General features: G+C 44.5%; 1 protein-coding gene and 1 long non-coding RNA gene across 2 annotated transcripts in view; one reads left to right on the top strand and one right to left on the bottom strand.

Moving 5' to 3' along the window:
• The window catches only part of LOC147045893 (uncharacterized), a 37,504-nt gene that overhangs the window by 4,480 nt on the left and 14,507 nt on the right, over nucleotides 1-18,517 (bottom strand). The window contains exon 3 of the long non-coding RNA XR_015068255.1: nucleotides 3,231-3,407. This is a non-coding gene — a long non-coding RNA (uncharacterized LOC147045893). The remainder of the gene's footprint in view (nucleotides 1-3,230; nucleotides 3,408-18,517) is intronic.
• LOC147045892 (netrin-G1-like) overlaps nucleotides 8,886-18,517 on the top strand; it is a 28,305-nt gene continuing 18,673 nt past the window's right edge. The window contains exon 1 of the mRNA XM_085930926.1: nucleotides 8,886-9,134. Coding sequence (XP_085787052.1) covers nucleotides 8,886-9,134 — 249 coding nt within the window. The remainder of the gene's footprint in view (nucleotides 9,135-18,517) is intronic.

Below are 18,517 nucleotides of genomic sequence, written 5' to 3'. Positions count from 1 at the left end.
AAGTGCGACCGCAAGTTTAGGTAATTGCTTTTTTGCGCATCTCTTGATAAATGTGTTTAACAGCTTAGAAGGCAGCAGAGGGGGTCCAATAAAACAGCCAAAGTGCCAGTGTGGATTTGGGAGGGTCTGGCAATTTGTAACCTTTTTTGCTTCTCACCTACTAATGATAACCGCCAACGAGAGTTGAAATAAGCCACAATTGAGTGAGAATATGCTGACGTGTTACATCAATGGATCTTTATCTCCTGCTAGTTTTTGATGACATCCACCAACTTGTACAGTAAAAATAAAGACAGAAAGAGAAGAATTTTTCTGTGTTCAGGCACCTTGAGGTAAGGTATGGACCAATCCGAGTACTTGGAATTCATGGTTTCTGGCGCTCAGCTCACCCTTTGGGAGTTGGATGAACAGTTCAGCAGTGAAGCAGAGCAAAAGAGCACCATGAATATGTACCCTTGACTGGAAAGGGGGGGGGGGGGGGGGGGTTTAAGGCGTAAGCCCCTCAAGCCACGCAGTGACAGCCTCCTGCTGTTTGGCTGCCTGATATGTGGCAGCGCATCTACCTTGGGCTTCGGTGCACGTTTGTGGGTCACTAAGTCGGCTCGGACTTGCAAATAAGGGCCTTGAGGGCTGCGGCTTGGAAATGAGGGACGTTTTTTTTGGGGGGGGGGCTTGGCCTTCATTGCCATTTTATGATGTGAAATGAACTGCGGTCAAGTTAGATTTATTTTTTTGACTGAGAGCTATTTCATTTTTATTCCTTCACTTTTAATAGATTACTGTACGATCACCTTTTATCCGTTGCTTCCCCCCACCACAAACTTGTAGCTCCAGAAAAGATTGAAAATGTTCAAATATTTTAGAATTTTTCTCTTACTACTGTCAATATTTGCAACTTTACTTTGATTCATACTGTTTTCATGTTTACAGTAAAGAAAATGTTGCAGGGGATGTAGTGCCCAGTACGAACCTGTCATAACCAAGCAAGGCTCAGCAGAGCAAAAGGACGGATGGAAGGAGTGAATGTGTGTGTGTGTGTGTGTGTCGAGCATGGCTAAGTGTGATGTGGAGTCAGCCGTTGACCTCGCGGCTCACGAATTGGCTCCAGATGGGAAGTGGCAAGCGGGAGAAGCGTAAGGGAAATGGTATTGACAAGCTTGGCCCGGGCAGGCCTCGAGCAATGCCATTAGCCCGTGTTTCCAGTCACCGGGGAAGCGTCTGAGATTTCACTTCACCTCCTGGACGTGTTGGCGGCAGGGAACACAATGGCGCGTTATAAAAGAACCCCCCCCCTCCCAAAAAAAACAAAAAACAAGAATAGAATTACAGTAAAACACCCTCCAATATTAAAATATTACAAATTTGTTATTGAAGAAAGTGTAGGGCAAGAAGATTGGGGATGTGATTAACAAACACAAGATAGACATTCTCACCTCCCGCTTTTTGCTTGGGCTGAGGCGTTCGTCTGTCACCTCCCGTGTTAGCATGTGCGTGCACGAGCGTTAGCTGCGTGACTCGATAAGTCGGCGGAGTCGAGGGATTTGTTACAAGGCGTGCTTTCCTTGGCGAGGAAGGTAACATCAAATTGAACAGTAAGAGTGGAAGAATTGCTTCCTATACGAAGAAACAAACACGACAATCAGTTTATGACTCTGATTTTGAGCTTGAAAGGATTGTCTGAGCAGCTGATGGATTTTACAGATGGGGCCCACTCTACTTCTTTGGGCTTGGCTAAATGAATTAAGGAGACCTGAGTTGCACTATGAAGCACATTACCACCAACCGTTGAAAGCCGAAATACCTGCCGGACCTTGGCCGTAGAGCGGCTGCCATCTGGAACCCGCAGAGGGGAGAGAAGCGGCGGATGGCAGCAAAATCCATTCATTGATTGAGTGGACAACCAGCGAGAGGATTGACTTACATGGCTCGGATAAAAATAAAGTGGGCATTACGTTTTTAAATGAGTAAAAAGAATGTTGCCTGCCATGCCGGTACGAGGTGTACGCTAGCGTGGGACGATAAATGAACAAAATGGACACGGAACGATGGGACAGAGTATTTCCACCATTTTTTGGGGCTTCAAAAATTGGGGGGAATATGATATAAAGGTGGCAGAACTGGGACAATACTGGTGTAAATGATCAATGCTCGCACCACAGGACAAGGTTGTGAAGTTTAACACCTAACGCTTACTTTTCCCTGTTGTGACAGGAAATTGTGCGACCAAGTATTTTCACCGTTTGTACACCGCAACACAGCCAGAATGATGCTAGCGTGAGGTGTTAAGTTAAATACCTGACACTCGCTTCTCTTGCCCTGTCGTGTTCAAATACAAAGGCACCAAGACTGCTGTGAAATGACCGACGGTGCCGAAACAACAGCGATAAGACGGAGCCAAACATTTTCTGTGGGATCTCGGGTCGCTTATCTTCCGCAAGTGTAGTCGTGCACGACTGCTAAAGCTGTATTTATCAAGAAGACGGCAGCAGCCCAGATAGGAAGAAAAACAACTGGTGAAACATACGCAGATGACCACCAAGGTAACAGTACGTGCGTGCTCGTCAAATTGTCGACAATTATTTCGTATTTTCTTTTTTTAAATCAATCCATCAAACATTTTTCATCACGGACCAAACCGATTCTCAAAAAGAGGGAGTGACTAACCGGATTTTAAATTGGACAGGCTTTAATTTGAGTCGGTCACGGGGGATATTGAAAACAAAACGTAATGCTTGCAACAGGATTTGCAGCAGACTCACTGTCATCTCGTCACCTTGCCTTTGACACTAGAAATGCCAGTTGCCGCTTTGAGATGATTGCGGTTTGTACATCATAACAATTTCTTTGATGGCATCAACTGACATTCGACTGCAATTTCTTCAATTGATCCATATTTGACCAGGATGGGAGTATCTGAATGATCTGAGTCACTTTTGGCCAACTTTTAGCAAAAAAGGGATTTTGGTTTGGACCATATATTTGAGTTCATCTGTGCTTTGGTTTTATTTTAGTAGGGTTCCACTTCCTGTTTGTGTTACATGTATGATATAACTCGGAGTTGGGATTGATCAACTTTGTAAACCAAAGATTTCAATTTAGTTCCTCTGTGACATCTGTGTGATAACAGATTTGATTTTGGTCGGTTTATACTTCCTGCTTGCCTTTCTGTTATTCGAACACTCGGCGCCTATTGTATCGTATACTTGTTTTAAATCAATGGTATTGTGTACCTTTGTGCACGCATCCGAGCGAGCTGAGTCATGAGTGAGTCCGGGAGGAAGGAGTTAATGGAAATTTCAAAAGCAGCGTTCGCTCTGTGCCCCAGCACTTTTTCCTCAGAGGAAACGCGTCTCGTCATTCAAGCAGCACTCCTGACACCTCCGCCACCACACCTAAAACAACGACGACTACAAAAAGAAAAAATGTCATTGTGACTTCTTTTGATAAGCAAGTCTTTCACAGCGTTTGAATTGGCAATAGATCAATAAAGAATGCGAAGCTTTTGAGAGACAATCAGCTGGCTCACTGTGCGAGGTGTGATGGCAACTCATAATTAGCAACGCGATGACATACAATCTGGATTTTTCATTTCAACACAAATGAAATACCTTCGTACTGCTCTTAACCAGCTTTTTGTGATGAATGATTATGGATTGGGATCCTACTGGATCATTGTCTTGTTACTATCTTTACAATGGTAGATTTCAAATTGAATTTATGTAGTTTGTTGCAGCTAAAGTAAGCAACAAAGTAAGTATTTATATATCTCAGGAGTGCTGCAAAACAAAACAAAAAAGTAACAAACTACCAGAAAAAAATGTCAGAACACCCTGAGAAAGAATCAATAGGAGTCATACAAGGGACAGGTAGAAATGTTGAGAAATTCCCAGAAAAATAGAAAAAAGTCAATGGGGGGGGGGTGGGGATGCATTACCCTCGCGGCCCCCCTCCTCGCTCCGCCAGTGGTGAGATGCAATTTGTTAGACTATTTGTGCAGTTTCCCATTATGTGTGAGCATCAGGCTAGTGGATTTAAAAGCAACCTATATGTTTTCACCACACAAATGTGCACGACGTGTATTTCCCCTTGTTTTTTTTATTATTTGGATGTACAATAACTGAAATGTTGGACTTCAAGTCTAATATTAAAAAAAGAATCATGTGAAAAAGACCAAAGCTGTTGAACTGGATATTATTTTTAATGATGTTTTAATTTGCGATACCCTTGAGTAACAAAGTCTATGATGATAAACAATTAATGACTATAATTATTTTGAGAATATTTCTCCCTCACACGAGCCAATCACATCTGGTTGCGGGCTTTTGGAGCCAGAGAAAAAGCCACCCGACCTCCCTCACACCTACTGTTGCATTATTAGCGACCTAGCTGTCGCGCCGTTACTTTTAGCGCCCCGCAGAAAAAGAAGCGAGGAGAAGGAAGAGGAGGAGGTGAAGCATCCACGACTTCTCGCAGGGAGGGAGGGGGTGGGTGGTTGAGGTGAAGCCCACCCAGCCAACATTGGCTGCTGTACTCTGGCAGTGCGCGCTGCAACGCGGTCGGCCGGTGATTACACCCGCTTGTACCCGGATTATTTGTTAACACGCTTCACCTCCATACTAATGGAAGGTAAGAGCAATTTTCTCGTATATCTGCAATCTCATCATTTTCGTCTCACCCGCTGCATTTAAGACTCAATGCAAAAGCGTCTTCGCCTCTTTAACTTGAATCAAAAACGGCATCGATAGGTGCGTAATTACGCAATGAATCATCTTTTACAACGACACGCGCGTCTCTCTTATGAATTACTGCAAGTTTCAAGATCATTTTCACGCGCAAAATGCGGCAGGTGTTACCTTTAAGACCCGGCGGACACAAAAAAAAAGAAGAAAAAAAAAAAGACGGAGACTGCCTCAGTATTTTGGAGCGCCAGTCTCTCACTTGTTTCTCTTGCAGTGCAACAAGCTGAGCAGTTGCACCCAATCTCCTTCTCAACAACAAAAATAAATAAATTACGGACTTTTAAAGACATTCAAGGTGCTTTTGTAACGCCCATACAAGCAACAGCGTTCTTGCAGCGCAAAGTGCGTCCTCGTCCGCATGCACAGCTCAGTACGTCGACGCGCGCCAGAAATGCTGGAAATGTGTTAAAAGTTGCAAAAGGAAGACTGAATACGTTTTCACGGCTCCGGATAACTTGTTGAACGTGAGTATTTTCTCCACGTTGTAGCTTTGGTTGCAAACCTGAATGATGCTGGTGTTTTACGCAGGATGTTAAGAAATAAATAGATTTCAAATGAATCAAAGGCTTTGGTTATCAGCGCTTCTCCTTTTTTCTCCATGATCAGTGCGGTTTTTAATTTTTCAACGTGTGTCTGAGGATTTTGGATCTTGGTTTAAAACATTTATTTCTCATAAAGTCGCATGCACACCCAGCTGCCCCCCCCCCCCCTAAAAAAACGGGGTTGGGGAGGTCAAGCCCAGGGTTGACGATTGACAAGGTTGGGTGCATGTGTGCATCATAACAGGATGCAAAAAAAAAAGTCTCAAGGACGCATGCCTTAAATTTACCAGGCTGTGGGCTTTTTTGGATTAAAGTAAACATTTCAGGGTTCTTTCCCAAACTCAGACAAGAGAATATACCAAATGAGCCCCAGTCAGCAGCAGATGTTTTTTTTTCCCCCTTGTGCTATGTGATGTGGGTGGAGCATGATGTCGATTCTTTTTTCTTAAATTAGAAAAAAAAAATTGAAATTAAAGCACCCCTTACGCCAGTTCTTAAGAATTGACATGAAATCGAGTGAACATATCTATCGTGACAGAAAAAGTCCATTATTTTCTACAAAAGGATTGCCGAATGCAATTCATCAAACTGTTGCCTGCATCGCTTATGTCTGCTGAGGATAAGTTATTTTGAGATGGTTAGCCGCTACAGTAAGACAGAGACGCCCACCGTGATGAAGCACGTCACCATGTCGGTGAACTCTCTGAACTCTCACGTATACGAGATCGCTAGTGGCGTCGGCAACATTTGCAGTCTTCACATTCAGCTCACGTCACCTTACACACAGGTGGCGTTCGGTCTCTCGTACGAAAATTCACAGGTCGACTTCAACCGCCCACAAAGCATCTGGGGGGAAAAGCCAGCTTGGATGTCCAGTGCGAAAGAGTCTCCTGGGTTATTTACTATTTGTGCTGTCTGTATGCTTGCATGAATGTTACATGAATGCCAGTTATGTGCTCTGCATTTTTTTTTTTTTGCGGTCACGGGAGAGTAGTAGCGCGTGAGTAAAAGCAGGCTGCTAGCGGAGGGTTCCTCACGTTGTCGCCCCTTTTTTTGCAAATGAAAAGTGAGCTAACATAATATTTGTATTATTTTGAGTGCTTCAGCAAGGTTACATCTTACTCTAACAAGGAGACATGAAAGAGGAGGAGATGACAGTGGGATGTGTGGGGAGGCTACAGAAGGAGAAAGACAATCACAAACATGTGCCAGCGCAGACATGCTAGTGACTGCCAACCCATCCCGCCGTGACTCATAGTGGACGATGGGGGCCGAGGGCGCCTGTTGGCGTCCCGTGGAATGGTGGCGGCACGTTTCGCAAACCGAGCAGGTGTTCCATACAAAGATCAGTCACGCTTGGAATGGAGGCTTTTGATTTGTTTTGAACTTGATTCAATTTGGATGGAATCGTACAGCTGTTTTGACTCTCAGACCCCCCCCCCCTGTAGGTTTGAAGTGGAACTATTACAACTCAGCAAAAAAAATACCGATTTTGATTTCTGAGCTCGGTTATGTTGAGAAGGTGTGGCTTACGAGATCAGAACATTGCTGCTTCAATCACGTGGAAGCCAATGACCAGACGGGATGTCATTGGTATGCATTCAGACAAACAAGATTTTTTTTTAATAACACTCTGAATCCAATAAACAAGTTCTGGTCGTCTGGTAAAGCCGACAGAGGGCTGTTGGCCGCCCGCTGGCTTTAAACACACGCTTGGAGACGGTGCCCCCCCCCTCCCTCCCACACACACACACACACCTGGACATACAAGGCGGTGTTTCACTCGCTTGAAAAAAAAACAAGTGAAAGCGACTGAGTGGGGAGGGCTTGCGAGGTGAGGTGGTCATCTAACATCCCTCCGCTCATTACATACTGACAGCTGCTCTAATATTGATGACTTTTTTTTTATTATAGAATCTTACGGCATCTTTTTCCCCGTCAAATGACTTTTTATGAGATTTGACTTGCCACTCGGTGCGTAAGTGGACACGGTACGATTTAATGCGACATGCCATGATAAGTGTGACCTTGCAGTATTACATTGAACATTTGTTTTTGGGAGGGTGTTATCACTTTTTTTTTTTATGGCTTAGTATTTTTTTTTACTTTTAACAGTGAGCATTTGACCTCTGTTTGCCTAAATTGAAGTTATATGATATCGAGGAACTGTCGGAATTTGTGATTACATTTATGGGGGACGGATTTTTGAGAAATAGCCACACATGACCAATGGAAGTGAATGCGTACAGTCATGAAAATATATCACCTCATTAAAGAATCAGTATCGGAGCACTTTGCAGAAGCACGCTTGAATACTTGGCACCTGTCTTTCATCTTCCATTTCAATCTCACGTCGCCATCAAAGCAATATTCTCTCGGTTAGCGCCATTTGCTGCTGCTTATTAGCTTGCCGTGTTCCCTATTAAATAAAAAATCAGATGGGGGTGGTGGGATTGAGGAAGCGGGCTGCAACCGCCACCCGCCACCCTGCTGCTGCTACTTCATTTGCCTGTCTTTGTAATGAAAGTCACGCGTTATGAAATGTACGGGGGTGCCTTCCCAGGATGCCTCCTCAGATCAAAGCCTGGCATTTACAACTTTCTTTTTTTTTCTAAAGGCGCATATTAACATATCGGTCATCAACATCTCGCGTTCTTCACTCCTATTTTTGGATTTGAGCCGTCGTTCTGACTTTGCGGCAGACAGCTGCCAGGCGCCGTTAGCGGTTTGCCATCTTGACTGATGACTTGCGATGGCTCCGCCACCAAAAGTACAATCCCTCAAAGAGACCGTTTCTGTCTCGCTATTTGACTTCGAATATTTCCCCAAATGCCCGGCGAGGCTCGGAGGGCGGCGGCGATTGGCGACAAGGCAGCAGTTTGAAAAAGCAATAAGTTAAATGCAGTGACTTGGGCAGATGGAAATAAACCCCTTTGTATGAAAATCACAGGGAGATTGAGCTTTGCGGCTCTCGGCCTCCACTTGAATTGTATCTTCTGATTTGAAGCCGGGTTAGAAGAGAGGCGTATGAGGGTGAACAACAAATCAATTTACTTTGTCAGCTTTGACATTGTTTGAAGCCCGACTGTGTATTTGTGTGTGTCTAACATATATGTTGTCATAAATAGGGACTACGTTGGGCGCTACAAAGTCACAGCACAAACAAATTGCACGATACATTAAAAAGACAAATCGGAATCCTCACAGGAGAACTTAATGTATGTTATGTGTGATGTGTCATTTTTTTTCCGATAATGGTTCAACTCTATTATATATATATATTTTTTTTACTATAAAGCGATCAAATCCCTGCTCAGCCACCCTGAGCATCATGTAACCCAAATCTTTTTTCTTCTCTCCCCTAGGACGGCGCCGCTCGTGGGTCCAAACATCAGCACGGGGAGCTCAAACCGTCACATTTGACGGCCTCTTTGCATGTCACATTTGACCGTTGACCCGTCCGCACACTTGTTGGTCACGTCTCAAGCGGCCACAAGGAGGTTAATCACGGAAAGGATGTTGCAGCAGTTGACAACATCGGGGCTCGTCTAAGTCATCCCGAGACCCATTTTTGTGACTTTTTAAACAAAAATAGAAGAGAAAGATGATTTTGAGCGTCGCCCTGCTTGCCCTGTACGCCGTCTATGGCGGCGTGGCCTACGCCATGCAACATTACCCCGCGGCCTGGGGACACTATGACGTATGCAAGTCGCAGATCTACACGGAGGAAGGCCTGGCGTGGGACTACATGGCCTGTCAGCCTGAAGCCACCGACATGACAAAGTACCTGCGGGTAGCCCTCGACCCGCCTAACATCACATGCGGGGATCCGCCGGAAACCTACTGCGCTCTGGTAAGTGACGAGCTCGCACGCAAGCGGCCCTGATGGAGACGAATGAGGATGCCGGTGTGGCGGGTCATGGGCACACTGGGTGGACTGTTGTTTCCAGTAATGGAGATTAATGAACATGCCAAAGCCCTGAAGTGCACATGGGTGGTTGCACGTGAGTTACACAAAGCCAGCAAATACTTTGAACCCCTGCCGAGACACCAATCGCAATTTTTTTAGTCAAGTATTTGATGTGAAACTCCGCTATTCAAGCTCACAGTCATGTTGAAAAGTGCCACCCAAACATTTAGCTACATCTAAGATGCCATGTTAGTGGAGAAGTACGTGTGATGCAAGATTGGAGTAAAGCTTAGGCATGTAGACGAGACTCCTTGTAGGCTTAATGCCAGAGAAAGCAAAGCGGTAAACCTCTCAAGATGAGGCAAAGAAAGGTGAGCATCACTGGCGTCAGTGGTTACAGTTAGTGACCCTCAAACTTGTGCATGCATTAAAAAAAAGAATCTGTACGTCATTGGAAATTTGGTACCTGGAAGTACACTAAAACTTAGACCAGCTGAAAACAGGTCTAAGTTGTGGCGCAGATGGTATAGTGCAATTTTGGGGAATTGAATCAAGGTTCAGGCAGACAAATTCTGCGCTGTGTTGATGTGTGGCCGATCTTGTCGGATTATATGCATATATATATATATATATATTAGCAAGACGAGAGGGTAAGATGGGAGCCTATGGATTTCAAATCTTCCCATGTAGAAGATGCTAACGTATAGCTACATCACTAAATATTCAATTGCTGTTACATCTTTAGCCCCAATAAAATGACAACTTTTAATGCTAAAATCTAGCATGCAGACAACTTGCACGAACCCCTTTTGTAAATTTAACATTTTCTTCTTGGTCATGACGGATAAACCCAAAAAAATAAGAAATAGCCACAAGACGAAGCACTGCGCTGCCGTGCATTACAGAGAGCATTGCTAATAGAGTGCTTGACCTTAAGAGAGTCTCATTGGTTATTTAGTGGCTATTGTCAACAGAGGAGCCACAGGTTGCATTTATCTGCACTCCTAATCAAAGATGGCATCAGCGTCGGGCAGCGCAGAGGCGCATAAAACACGCTCCGAGCGAAGCCCCGTCGAGAGCTCCCGCTTGTAAATATTTACCAATTAAAAGCGTTTAAAAAGAAGCGCGTCGGTGCTGGTGGCTCCAGATGGCACTGAGACGTTTAATGCCACTGTCGGATATAGCGGGGGAGAGAGAAGGGACGTGCTGAGGTTTACATCAAAACAAACGGCAGACAAAAATGAAGTAGCTCCGAGCTTTAGACGAGACAGCTTGCGGTGCTGCATAATGATGAAGACACAGTGGAAGTCCTGTCAGGGGAACAAAGTGGCAACCTATCCAAATAAAAGCAGGAACCGCATGAACAGATGGACTCAAATGCAGTCACAGAAGAACCAAATAAAAGTTCCAGGTTCACAAAAAAAAAAAAAGGGGCAACACAGCTGCCAGATGAGAGTCCTTAGGAATTAGGAATCTACCAAAACAGGAAGACGGCAAACTAAAACCGTTCACAGCACAAACTGATTCAAATGCACAACACTGAGGATCCAAATCAAAATCTCACAAAAATCTGGTCAAGAAAGAACCCGGAGGTCAAGAGTGACACGCCAATGAGCTCTTTTCCAACGCAGGGGTTGCGTTCCCTCACTTAATGATGCGTGAAGTGCGGTCGGAGAATCTTGGATGGATCATCACCCTGCTCTGTCTTCACTTCCAGTCAGCTCGTCTATTTTTTTTTTTTTGTCGGCGCTTGAAATAGTCATGAGTTATGGAAGGGCTGTTTAATATTGCAACAGTACCGATCTCGAAACAAATGAGCCGATCAAACGGATACATTTGTTTCGATGCAGGGGTAGGCGACATTTTTTTCCAAAAGTGACTCGACGACGTTGGCGAGAATGGTGGTTGACAAAAGGCCAAATGAGGATAAGAGACTCCCACTTCTGGAGATCTGTCAGTGGAGATAAACCAACGAACGCCGGTCGTCCTGCGCTTCTCTTCCGGCGTCTTTTGAATCTAGCCGGGTGGATCTGGATAATGGCGCTAAACTTGATTCCGTTCTCTAAGAATGGATGAAAGAGCGGAGGCTGCCAGTTGGGCACACAGTCCCCCCACAGAGGCTTAGAGATGGAAACACGAGATGAGAGCCGTCGCTAAGCCGCCGGGAGACTGCCTCGTATTTATCGTTTATCCACGTGAAGAATGGCTTTCTATCGTCTTTTTGCAAATCAACTCTTCAGTCTTTAAGGTTGATTGTTTTCTGTGTCAGTTCACCTCAGTAGGGGGATGGTTGTACTTGTGATGAGAAGTGTTTACGTGGTTGCAGATATTTATCGGCTCACTTTGATGTCTCCCCCCCACCCCGTCAAAAGAAAGGCGTATTTCCTCGGGGATCAAGCAGAGACCAAAATAACGTTAATCAGTTGGCCAGAGGCGGCCACCCAAATAAATGTTGATCCGCGTCTGCTGGGAGCATCAATAAGCAAGTGTTTACCGAGAGGTGATAAGTTGTCCGCAAAAGCTTTGATATAAGTCATTTACGCAATCAAGAGAGTCAAAATATTCCTTCAGTAGTATTGAATAATTGTTTTGCAAAAATGTGCAATGTTGAATGAAATTTTCCCTCAAAATCGGAATGAATCGGATCTTATCGTAAATCCTATCGTCTTATTGTACTGTCATGTCTTTTAATTGCAGTGAACAGTATCGCACGGTATCGGAATGCATTGTTTCATAACATGTCGTAACTTTACGATCTCATAATGCGAAACGTCGTCATTATATGACGCTATGTCTCAAAAGTATCACAGTTGACAAACCAAAAACGAAAAAAGAAAACTCGAACCCTTTCACTATTACATTTATGATGACGGGGTCACATTCTTGCTCTCGAATGTCACACTTTTAAGTGCTGGCTAAATCAGTTTAGCAATTCTCGGAGCGGGCACTCATCCATGTTTGTTTGAAGACGGCAAACAGTTGGAGCGTTTAGCAGGCCGTCACCCCGCCGCCCTTGACTCCGTCCTGAACTAGCAATGCCCGGCGCATCATTGCCGCACGGCTGCCCGCCGAGACACCGCGGTTGACACGTGACATGTCCCCCGATGCCAACAGGGGGAGGTAAAGGGAAGCGTCGTTTACGCTTTCACTCGCCTGCCAAGTCTTTTGTCTGCCGCCTCGCTTTTTAATTTCCCTCTGCCTTGTTTTCTGTCAACTGATGATGCATAATATCCCGGCCTGAGGTTGGGCACCGTGGATGAGGTGAGCTGCTTGACAGGTGATATGTCGCCATTATTCGCAGTTACGCGTGACAGGTTAATTCTTGGCCGGTTGTAAATACAAAGATGGATGGCTTATGCAAGGAGATAGGAGAATTGTGTGTGTGTGTGTGTGTGTGTGTGTGTGTGTGTGTGTGTGTGTGTGTGTGTGTGTGTGTGTGTGTGTGTGTGTGTGTGTGTGTGTGTGTGTGTGTGTGTGTGTGTGTGTGTGCTCTCTGGACTGTTTAACACACTCCGCTTTGCTCCGCTTGCATAAATTTTACTTTTTAAAATGACTCTGTGGCTTATTATTTTGCTAATTGATGTCAATGTAATTCTGTTTTTTTACACAAACTAAAAGAGCTGGAATAAAGTTTTACTTTCTGGATTTCTGTCAAATAATGAGGTGCACAGGTCAATTTACCCAACTCATCGCTCACTTTTTCTCCAGAAATGTCAAAAGTGTGACGTTAAAATACTCATTTAAACATCTAGTTTAAACGTATCTACTTCCTATCAGCCATTTTGTGAATGACGAAAAATCAAATGCAAAGAGCTATGCAATGAAGACCAAGTAGCTCGGAACGCACACGCAAAAAGAACATCGTCACTAATTTATTTGTTGCTTTGCTGTGCAGATTCTCCCTTAACAAATTCAACATCTTTTCCTCCTCTGTAAGGCATAAATTTTAGATCAAGCTAACAAAAGACTCATCCCAGCCACCTTCCCTGCTGTGAGCAATTATCCAAAGGCAATCCTCTTACTTCACTGTGACTCAGACGCCTTACCGTGTTCCGCAAAACACTCGCATCGTCTGGCGGTAGGGGGGGGGGAAAAAAAAAAAAAGCCCGGCACGAGTGCGTCACGGCTGAATTGTGCTTCTCACACTTGGCTAATTTGACATTTCAGTGATGAGACAGGCATTCCTCGACGGTGGCCATCATTCACACCCTTCAATCAGCGCTTTGTGATTGTGGTAGGTTACAAATTAATCTCTGACCTTCTTGTGCAGCTTATAGCTCAGTTTGTATAACGGGATTTGTATTTATCGTTCAACGATCGATTATGGGGAAAAGATCCGTAATGAGTTTTTCAACAAATTCTTATATATATAAAGTTTTTTGTCAACTCGTCAGACTGCTTGCTATGTTTTTGGTGTTGGGGGCGGGGGGAGGAGGGGGGGGGGGGGGGGGGGTCAAGCAGGACAACATTTGAGATGTTTGCAATGCATTCACTATGATGTATTTTTCCAAGGGAAAAATCCCGCAGTAGGTGGAGAGGTTTGAAGCCAGAAACGGTGGCAGGATGACAGGCAACTGTTGGGAGCTCGCTCAGCCCCTCAGCCATCACGTTGTCAAACCACATCGATCTGAGAAAGACCAAAAAGTGTGTGTGTGTGTGTGTGTGTGTGTGTGTGTGTGTGTGTGTGTGTGTGTGTGTGTGTGTGTGTGTGTGTGTGTGTGTGTGTGTGTGTGTGTGTGTAGGCCAAAAAAGAACAGTGCCTTTTTTTTGGGGGGGGGGGTGATTTTTATATGATGCTGAATGAAAGGCTGACATTTGAGCCCTGCTTTATTCCGCAAGCTGGCTGGCATTTGAAATTAATAGACGGCTCTAATAAGCATGCAGATTGACACGGCGAGCTGGTACAATAGCTGCTCTATTTCTCTCACTCTCCATTTCATCTCTTTGACGACGACCACCACTATGATTTGCTGGCCTTTTGTGAAAGCGCTACCACCAATTAAATCAAATGTGGAATATGACCTGAAGGGTGTGACATGCGATGGCAGGAGAACTCATTTGTAGATCAAGGATTTTTGGCTGAAAAATAAAAAAATACAGACTCCGCCTCCTCCCCAACCTTGACAGTGGTGAACTTGTCACCTCCGTCTATATGATCGGCGCACGAGCATTCGGCGCGACTTTGGTGCTACTTAGCGTTTTGAGTCTCGAGAGACGCGACAGCTGTTCGCCAGCATCCCTGGAAGCAACATCACGGAAAAGAAACCAAACTTAAATTGACAGCAGTGCGGAATTGTTTTCACCCACGGTAATGTAATGTCGTATATTGGATGATATCCGTGGTAAAAATAAAAAAATGACGAGCACTGCACACAACTCAGAAGGGTAACGTGAGCATTCAGGGGAATTCATGCTGTTCCAATTAGTATCAAATACAACCATGTGACAGGATGATCAGCGGTCGCCGCGGCAACAACAGAGATGCCCGTCCCATTAACAGTACATAAAAAAATGACAATCTAATAAGAGACAATGAAGGTTATTTGGCACAACTTAAAACCAGAGTAGACATATTTGGTTAACAGTTTGATACACACAAAATGTGACGCTGTTTTGGGAGACAGGAAAAGGACAGCTTTGATGACAAAATCACCCATTCGGGGTTCGAAAACAGAAGGAAAAGATGGCTGTCCCCTTTCTATGTTATATCTTTGCGATCAACTTGACTAGCTAGCCACTCAACAGGCAGCGGTTTATCGAGCGCTTCGCAACGAGATCTAGCGAAGAGAATTAAGCATGCGCTCATTAGCGGAACGTTGAAGTCTATTGAACCCCAAACATCAGAGAGACTCTAATCCTGAACGCACAAACACACACACCCGTACACATACACAAAGAGATCACATAAAGTTTGTTTGTACACACAACAGTTAACGCCGCTATGATCATGATAAGCGCTGATAAAATGTGACCCCGGTGGGACTTTGTCGCTTGAGAGATAATCAGAGCACAGGTGTTAATTAATACACAACTCAAATCGTCTTTTGTCTGCAGTCGCAGACCTCGATTTGGATTCGTGGGGCAGCGGCGGAGGTTTTCTTATTTGGCTAGGCGTCGACTTCAAAGGAGCAGACTTGGAAGCGGTGGCGCCCTCAAAGGGACTACCTCAGCGAGGCCTACGTTTACGTAAAAAAAACAAGGGCATAGTGCTTGATGTGCGGCGAATGCAAAACACGAACATGCCGCGAGATGTGTTTTTGTTGTTAATTTTCGATTAAAACTTCAACGCCGATAGCGAGTTACGGATGTCACCTCTGCACCCGATACTTGATGCTTGTCTTTTCATGTTGCGTTTCTATACAGATGCGGGCCCAAAATTGATTAAACATTAAATTGACTTAATGTTAGCGTGACTTTAATTTTGAAGATACCTTCTTTGATGTATAGGATGGACTACATCAAAGCAGACATCGTTTCGTTTAATTTTCAAAACACAAGATGTCTAAGTGTTAGCATACCTGGCAGAAATGTTGTTGAACTAGTGATCTTCAAATATGAGATACGATATAATGGTCACTAAACTCAAACGGAATTTCTAAGCCGCAAACTTAGCCGATATATTGACGCCGATTCCAATGCGACGGTTTAAACGGCACCGAAAGGATCAGCCAAGTTTTGGATTGTCGCCGATCTGTGTGGATGTCATCCATTTTAGAATGGTTGGGACTTAAATGGAGTTGCTTTTTTGGAGAGCGGGCAAATGGAGCTTGCCTTTTCAACTGATTAGGACTTCATTGTGATTTCATCAAGTGGTGCTCGATTCGTTTGCCGTTTTTATTGCGCGGGATCAATTCCCACTCGGAAGGATATAATAGAGAGAGAGGCGCTATTTGTCAAAGTCCTTGGGGTGTGCAATTCGTGGCAGAAGTGTGGCGGGGTGCATGCGCAGGTGTCATGTGGCAGGTTGAGAGGTGTCAGGCCGAGTGGGACGACGGGCTGATTAATCCAGCAACACCTCTGCTTTCACATCCAATGGTAGATTTTTTTTCTATAGCCCTCCCTGAAGGTTTTGCAAAAAGAGTTAAGCTCAATTTCAAGACTCCTGAGTCATTTTGCCATTGCGTTACCTAGCGCTTGAAAGATATGATCCAAAGCCCAAATATATTGTAACCATCAAATAATCACAAAAACAGCTTTTCCTTTTCTGTATCGGAGGTGTCTGAAATAAATTGCCAATTTTGCGGAAGACCGAAAGTTGTACATAACGTGTTTTGTTTTTTGCTTTTGGACGCACATGAGGGTTGACACGAGTTCGGAATCTCTTAACAATTGCTGCGTCTTGTTGATGTAGCTTTTGTTAACAATGCTCTTAAAAATGTTGACCTACCTATCATCAAAAGGAAAAGATATTCAAAGCACCCCCTAATACAAATCCAAAAGGAAATTCAATTAGATTGTGCGATAGTCGTAAAACGATCGCCGGCAGCTATATAATCACCTATCGAGTCTAACAATCCTCCGTGGAAAAGGGCGAGGTGATATTTTTTCATCTCTGATGCCGCTGACCTGACTGCAGGTGAAGGATCAAGCTGAAGGGGCTTATTGTTTTCCAATAGAAGTCCCCCCGGCACAGCGCCGAAGCCTCCCCGTGTCTACAATGACCACCGAGGCTATCGATCGTCCAGAAGGCGGTGTTTTCGTTGTTAAATAACCACCGCGGAAAATCCGATGGAAGGTTCTGACCTTCTTTTCCGCGCCTCAGCCATCAGAAAGAATTCCAGCGTGGTGGGTGCGTTGTAGCCCAGAGTAAATAGTGTCACTTACTGTTGGATGGGAAAAGGGCCTCTGGCTTTATTGAGCGTTATTAATGGAAGGGACTTTTGTGAAAGGAACGAATCCCCCGCTGATGCTGAACGGGGCTTCCTCAGATAGACTGATCGCTTCCCCGAAGGCCCAAAGTGGAGGCGGGTGACGAGAGGATGATTATGGATTGAATTTATGACTGCTTCCCCCGTTTCTACTGCCGACGCAGCGATGCAAATGTCTCCCTTATTTACTTATTTGCGCCTCGCTGTTCGATGGGGAAATTGTTTGTCGTTAGCCGCAGACATTTCGGGCTCGGTGAGAACGACAAATGAAAGAAGGAGACGGAGGAAGACCTTGGGGAAATCACAAGTTCTGCAAAATGTTCAAATAGGAGTAAAAAAAAAAAAAAAAAACACTACCATTTAATCACATGTGACAAGCTTGCGGCTAGCTAGCTAACGGCCTGGGTAAAAAGCTAAGGGAATAGAAAACTGATAAATGTTGCCCACTTAGCATCCATTGCAACTTGGAAGAGGAATTCCAACATCTGGGGTCCCTTCTCTTCTCCCAAAATTGAATTTTTGAGTTGCCCAGTCAGGGATTTAGCTAAACAAATTGGAGGACTTGACGGCTCTGGCTGACAGTCCGACAGGCCCAGAATGGGAATGCAAACAATGTAGCAAGCTGCCCAAGTATAGCATAATAAATAGATGGACTCAAAAGCATGAATTGTGGAAATTAAAAAGAAGTCTTTTGTTCAGAAAAAGCTGGTCTAGACCCACAGGAAGTAGAAACCTACCAAAATAAAGTCAGCAACAGCGGATGGACTGAATTGCATCACACAAAATCCAAATCAAAGAATTTGTTCACTATAAGTTGGACAATAATGGCTACGGATAAGAGTCCAATGGAACGGCAACAAAAACACAATGTGGAAACTTTGATTCAAATGTTCAACACCTGACTCCAGAGATTTAAATCCAAGTCCCTCGTTCACAAAAGGTTGCACAATACCAGCTATAGATACAAACAAAAACCTCCAAAGATTGTTCAAGAAGAACAAAACAGCAATGATTAATTTGATTTGTCATCTTCTATACATGCTCTCTGTTTTTTGCCTCCTTGGCCCTTGAGCTGGTGCGTTGGCGTCTCAAGAAGAGAACACTTTTAGCAGCTTCCTTGGAAACAGGGCGAGCGGAAAAAGTCTCCTTTTACATTCCTCCCGCTGCCGTCACCCTTATTAGCCTCCTAATTGGATTACGCCACGCGCCTTTGAGTCAGCTCGCCCCGCAATCTTGCCGCTGCGTGGCTTTGTTATTGACTCCCCGCTGAAGAGCAAGTGGCTGATAGCGTGGGGTGGCTACAAAAGGAAAGAAAAATGCCGAGATCTGTATCAGGGGCACGGGGGCGGGGTCATGCATGGAACCTGCTTTAAGCATGAAATAAAGCCTCATACAAATTGACTCTTAAGTTGAATAAAGGGAAGCGGCAAGTTACTTCAGATAAAATGGTCCTTAAAA

Source organism: Syngnathus leptorhynchus, chromosome 14, assembly GCF_054491065.1.
Source record: "Syngnathus leptorhynchus isolate UIUO chromosome 14, UIUO_Slep, whole genome shotgun sequence".
Classification (NCBI taxonomy): domain Eukaryota; kingdom Metazoa; phylum Chordata; class Actinopteri; order Syngnathiformes; family Syngnathidae; genus Syngnathus; species Syngnathus leptorhynchus.
Note: the sequence above shows the minus strand (reverse complement) of the source record. Positions and strands in the feature narration are given on the sequence as shown.